Source organism: Aplysia californica, unplaced genomic scaffold, assembly GCF_000002075.1.
Source record: "Aplysia californica isolate F4 #8 unplaced genomic scaffold, AplCal3.0 scaffold00485, whole genome shotgun sequence".
Lineage (NCBI taxonomy): Eukaryota > Metazoa > Mollusca > Gastropoda > Aplysiida > Aplysiidae > Aplysia > Aplysia californica.
The window spans coordinates 447654-454389 of NW_004797755.1; the positions used below are offsets into that span (position 1 = coordinate 447654).

At 42.3% G+C, this 6736-nt stretch overlaps 1 protein-coding gene across 1 annotated transcript in view; it reads left to right on the forward strand.

Annotated features, from left to right (window-relative positions):
* Positions 1-6529, forward strand: part of LOC101850744 (protein-glutamine gamma-glutamyltransferase 4) — a gene marked incomplete in the record, with an annotated part of 80753 nt that extends 74224 nt beyond the window's left edge. The window contains 5 exon segments of the mRNA XM_013086603.2: positions 693-932; positions 1559-1837; positions 2838-2998; positions 3490-3626; positions 4780-6529. Coding sequence (XP_012942057.1) covers positions 693-932; positions 1559-1837; positions 2838-2998; positions 3490-3626; positions 4780-4942 — 980 coding nt within the window.
* Between the last annotated feature and the right edge of the window lie 207 nt (positions 6530-6736).

Genomic DNA, 6736 nt, shown 5'->3' on the forward strand with positions numbered 1-6736 from the left:
TAAGAGAACGTGACAGACACAAGAGAAAGGAATGATGGTAGAGGAAAAAAGCAGCTACATGTATAATCTTATCCATGTCCAAGCGACATTTTAACAGCATAAAGTAACGCATTATAGGGCCTCTGTACTTAAAATCCCGACTCTCTTGATCAATACAGGAACTTCCACGTGTGGAATGAGGCCTGGTTCCGTCGCCCTGACCTCCCCGACGGTTACGACGGTTGGCAAGCAATAGACCCCACACCCATGGAGTGTTCTGAAGGTAGGTGGCAACATGGTATTGACGGAGTGTGTGGTACGATGATGTACCATGGGGATTAAGAGCAAAGATCAGCTGTTTTTGCACAAACGATTTGAGTAACACTCTCTCCTCAATTTGGCATCGTGCTATGGTGTGGGTGAACACGGTTTGAATCTTTTGACGAAGCGTTCTTCAACATGTGTTATGTTGGGAGGTTTTTAATCTCTTCATCAAATTGCTTCTGTCTTATTGGAGATGACCGTCAAAATTCGGAGCACACAAAGTTTCACTGCGGACTTAATATTATATCATGTGGGCGTGAAACTTTTACCACAAAAAGACCGTAAGTTTAACGCAAGAAATGTTAAGATTGCTTCTTGATGTCATAAGTAAGATATAGGGTCTAGATATTTTCCCTGATTTACGTCATGTAACCTACTTTTCGTCCCAGGTGTTCTAACATGTGGCCCGGCCCCTGTCACAGCCGTACTGAAGGGCGATCTTTTTCTGGGCTTCGACACCAAGTATTTCTTCGCGGAGCTGCATGGCGGCCGAGTCCACTGGCAGGTGGATACTGACGGCAACATGGAGGCCTTCATGGGAGGGCGTGACGTAGGCGCCGCGCTCAGCACTAAGTCAGTGGGCACCATCTCCCGCCAAGACCTCACTTCCAGCTACAAGTATGAGGCCGGTGAGTGCGGTCTGTGTAATGTTTTACTGCTTACTTACTGCTTTCTGATCCCATAATCTACGAAGATTGTAGGGGCGCTGTGTTTTAGAGAGCCTCCTCATATGACTACACTTTTCTCTTTTTTTTTTTTGCGAGCGAATGTGTTTGCGCGAAGGATTTCCCTGTCCATTCCGCAATGTTTTAGGTCCACCTCTTTCTTCGCCTTCACAGTTCCCTAGAGAATGGTCTTGGATAGGCCACAGGATCTTGTTACTTGACCATACCTATCCTTTTTTCTTTGCTTCACAGTAGACAGAAATGGGTTTTTTTTTTCCAGATTAAATCACTTTACTAGACATAAACGGGACATTTTTAGGGGTGATCACTTGGCCCAACAGCAAAATGAATTACGTAAGTGGAAAAATAAGGCAGGGATGATACACTAACGTATTTATCACATGTCTACGTATGATATATAGGTGTTCATTCAGGCTACTCCACCAACAAAAACGTTGAGTCTTAGAGCTCATGAATGATTGGGGAAAGGGAGGGGGGTGATAACGGTTTTGTAGACCTACGTATTCCGATCAGTCATATCAGACTGATTTCCTGTGGTTCCAAAATGATGATCGGTCTTGTATCCCCAGGTACCAAAGAACTTGAGGCTGTTCGAGAAAAGGCTGCTAAGATGTGCAACAGAAAGACGCCCACCCTTGTGAAGGGCAGCAAGACAGACGTTGACTTCCGCCTAGAGGGCGGAGTTGAGAGGTCCGGTGACCTCCAGGTGACCCTGCACATGCGCAACGTTGGTACCGAGGGTCGTGTCATTGACGTGTATATGGGGGTGCTGTCAACGTTCTACACTGGAGTCACTGCGGTAGAGCTGAAGAAGCTTATTACGTCAGCAGTAGTGGAGGCTCAGACAGGTATGTGTACGCCCATTTGATCGTAAATATTTTACGTTTCCATCGACACAATTTCGATCCTTTAAGAGGTCGACTGCTTTGAATCTGCATGCCAGATCCAAACGAGCTTGTGTGGGATACTATATCCCTGGAAGAAAGACAGAGATTTCGATAAAGCATGCAACCTTTCTGTCATATCACCATCAATACGAGCTTTTCAATCATCGCTATCTATGCGAGAATGGCATAAGTTTGTAGATCCGTCCAAAGTGTGCATGTATGTGTATATGTATGTATGTGTGGGGAGACTAGGGGATGAGTTGAAGTGCGCCTATATGTGGGTATGCATTTACCATGCTACAGCAAGTTTCTCTTATCTTATCTTATCTTATCTTACCTTATCGAAACTCGTGTATTTTGTATGCACAGCGTATGCACAGCGATTATCCCAACCATTATACAATAAACACTGGTGCGTTTACTTGGTTCCTTGAGTTCATGTATAATGTGAACTTGAAAAAATGCATTTTGGGAGCACGTTCCAGTTTTAACCGTGTTATTCACAATACTTGCTTTCTCCTCTCTCTTTCTCTTTCTTTCCTTCTTTCTCCCCTCTCTCCCTCCCTCCCTTCCTCCCTCTCCCTCTCTCTCTCTCTCTCTCTCTCTCTCTCTCTCTCTCTCTCTCTCTCTCTCTCTCTCTCTCTATCTCTTTCTCTCTCTCTTTCTCTTTCTCTTTCTGTCTCTCTTTCTCTCTCTTTCTCTTTCTGTCTCTCTTTCTTTCTCTTTCTGTCTCTCTTTCTTTCTCTTTCTCTTTCTTTCTCTTTCTGTCTCTCTTTCTTTCTCTTTCTGTCTCTCTTTCTTTCTCTTTCTGTCTCTCTTTTTCTTCTTTTATCCCCCTTCTCTCTTTATTTCTTTCTCTCTCCTCTCTCTTCTCTTGTTTTCCTCCTGTTTCTTCTTTCTCTCCTCTCTCAGTCGACATTTTCCCTAGAATACATAGCTATAGTCTACTCATCTCCAACAGATGCCACCTCTGTGATTGACCTGAAATGTTCGGAGTACATTGAACAGAAGGAGACGGACAGTAACCTGACATCTTACGTCATGGCCAAGGTCAGAGAGACTGGTCAACGCTTCGCCACTGTTCAGAGCCACTGTATCGACAGGCCACATCTGGACATCAAGGTCATTGTTTGATCCTGTTTACTGAATTTTAAAACCGCTACTAGGTCTGTTTTTTTGTCTGCCTGTCCCTCTCTCTTTCTCTCTCTCTCTCTCTCTCTCTCTCTCTCTCTCTCTCTCTCTCTCTTTGTCTCTCTCTGTCTCTCTCATTCTCTCTCTCTGTCTCTCTCTCTCTCTCTCTCTCACACACACACACACACACACACACACACACACACACACACACACACACTCATGCACGCACGTACACACTGTGTATTAAAGTCAGAATGTGTGTATGTGTATGTGTATAATATGGTTGTACGTATGTGTATAATATGGTTGTACGTATGTGTATAATATGGTTGTACGCTCTCGTATGCCTTTTTCTGCGGAATGCTCTCACTCGTTTGTTAGCCAAAAAATGACAAACAGACAGACAGTCAGACAGATAAACCCTTAAGTCTAGAGTTTAGGTTAGTCAAATGGTATAACTTATTACGTTGTGTTCTCAGACTGAGGGCCGGGCAGTCCAGGGTCAAAACTTTCAAGTTGTGGTCAAGATCTCCAACACTCTGTCTGTTCCACTGACTGGCGGGGTCCTAGCTGTGGACGGACCTGGACTATCGCGTACCACTGGCATTAAACTGAGGTTCGTCATCATCATCATCAGTATCATACCATCATCATTATCATCATTTTTTTACAGTAGAAAAAATATACTTGTGACTTGGATAGGGTTGGTCATATTATTATTATTATCTCATCATGTTAAAGACGCTATCACTTTTTTCTTTGGTTTATTAGATACAATGTTCGTTTTTACAGACTCCTTTTTTTTATCTTCTTTTAGAAAGGGGGTCGTTTATGGATCGAAGGAGGGGTGTCTTTTTGGGTGTTTCCTTGTTATTGTTATTTTGTTGTGCCTGTTGTTCTAATCTGTTAAAAGTGTTTAGTTGCTTCCGGGTAAAGTTAATATTGTTTATTTTAGTTGTTTTGGTATTTTAACTGGAAAGGACCCTGATATACGAGTACTGCACATAGACGTCATTTTAGCCTGGTTATGTAAATCTTGTATAGTTTGGCGTTTCACATCAAAGAGACCAGTGGGGTTGTTATCGGTATCCATTCTGACCTTGTTAATATGACGTCATTGATCTCCAACAGAAAAAGACTGCCTTTTGGCCCTATACGATATGAGTGTATAAGATAGCTTTGGGTTTTACATAAGTTACATTCTTTAATTTTGGAGCTAATGTCAGTTCTGACTCGGCTTCTGATTTTTTTTTTAATGTAAGTGTTTTACGCCCCCATCGACACAATTTAGAACTAGAACAATTACGAGGCGGACTCCGACCCCGTCTGTAGGGGCCGTCCCAGGCTGAGAGGGATACAACGTCCAAGCGGAAACATCGAGCTACTCAATAAAAAAAAATATGTCTCCCCACTCGGGCGTCGAACTCGGGTCTTCTTCTTGTCTGTTTTAGTTTAATTTAGCAACTGCATAAGGTCATATGAGCGCCAAAGGGTGGATGTCAACAGAGAAGTCCAACTCGTGCGACGGTGAAGAAACTATCCGCTACACCACAGATGCCAATTTGGCCAATCTGACATCATTCTACGTTTACAGAATGCACAGAAAAACCTAATTTCAGGCATAATTTCTTAAGCGAGGTCCAGTCTGCCTTTTGTGTTAGTCAGCAATTATCAAGCTGTCGCTTAATTCTTCAGTCTTGATATTGTGACGCCATCTTCTTTTGACAGAAAACCTCATTGATAATATGACATTATCTTTTTTTTCACAGAAAACCGCAGATTGAGCCTGGCGAGGAAATCAGAGAGACGGTGACGCTGACAGCCCGGAGACCCGGCGTGAAGGAGATCATTGCGGTGTTCTACAGCAGGCAGATCTGCAACGTCACAGCGGTAGCGGAAGTTGACGTAGTCAAGGATGAGAAGAGTTTATAGGATTTTCACATTGCTGCGCAAGCGAACTGCAGACGATCATGTTATTTTTACCTTATAATTCGAGAGAAAAAGATGCAAGGATGTGGTATTTTGACTGACTGTAAATATTTTACTCCCAAATAGACAAAATATTAATAAATTAGGACGAGGACTGCTGGGCCGGTGTCTATCGTGGCCAACCCGCGTTTAGTGGATTTCTACATCCCTGCATTTGTTTTAAATGGGCATTTTTACTAGACTTTTTAAAAACCTTCCACTCGCGGGAATCATACTTGTGTATTATAGGCTAAATGCAGAACCCAGAGCCTAACCCTGTCACCTCAGACGTCGGTACACAGTGTTGGAGTAACCGAAATATTTTGTGAAAAGAAAAGGAATGATTGCACGTTACGTACGTGGGTGGGTGAGCGGGGGGGGGGGTATGAGAGAGAAAGTGGAAAGTCACTCGTATTCCATCTCTTTAGGCCTTAAACCATAATAAAACAAGTGATATCTTGCCTTTTTTTGTCGGCAACATATCTCTTTGATCATAAAGACATAAGTAACTATGGTAGTTATCAAATGCCCTGTGGTATAGTAATGTGGTCCAAAGGAAGGGTAAAGTCAGCTTTGAGTCAATCTCTACGTTGACTTTGACTTTAGAGTTTCCTTATTAAGATATGAGAATTACTTGGGCGCACAGGCCTTTACTCATGATAAACTAATACCATGACTCGGGCCTGTTCAGACCGCATTCACTTCTGGTTGTGACTTGATGCTTTTCTAAATGTCCTAAACACGGGCAGATTGAGAACATTCTTGCAACGTCCAAGAGAGAGAAAAAAGTTTCAAAAGTTCAAGGCCCAATAAATGCAAAACCTGGGGTGGGGGGGGGGGACTTAAAAACAAAGGGAGATTCCTATTTACAGAGAAAGTGAAAAGAATGAGCGTACTCATCTAATACTCCATCCACTGCAATCCTGTTATCTCATCGTACTATTTAATTTCCAGCTTGCATTTATCTGTCATAATCATTACTATATTACAACTTGGTCGAAGAACAAATAAATACAATAGGCTTTCGCGTAAATTTTGTGAAGCGGCCAGTTAGTGTGGAGAATTGATCCATTACTTCGCGCAAGATTTTTGGGTACTAGCTATTTATAATTCCTCCAGAATACATCAGACATCTTTCTGCGTAGCAGGAAAAGTAGGCCTATATTATTTTAATGTATGTTGTATATTATATATATACCAACTTCAGCATTCAAAACTGGAGTACAATAAATATTCTAGTTCGTCCCATGATAGGAAACTGGGGTGAGGAGAATGATAACCTCTTGACAATACTATAATTTTTTCACCCCCATTGACACAGTTTACATATAGGAGGCGGGCTGCTCAAATCCTGCCTGCCTAGGACAAATCAGGTTTAGGAGAATACAGCATCCCAACAGAAACATGAAGGTACATTCTGGCACTCAATAAAAAGACTGCCCCACTCAGGAATCAAACTCATGCTTTCCACATGAGACGGCGAAGACCCAAACACATCAGGGTAAAAAAAAGTAATAAGACAGGAAAGAAGATTTAAATGATACTGTAGGCTAAAATAAATATCGCACAGATGTATATGAGAGTTGTTCTACGTTTAAAGGGGTCTAACCTAAGGGTCTGTTGTTTCCCCCAAAACCATAAGAAGGTTTTAACCTTTAAGGCCTTTCCAGACACAGACCATTGCCAAAAGCATGCATGAGCCCAAGTTTGATGCAAATTCCTCCGATATTCCAATTGCTTATCAGAAACAAACAACTA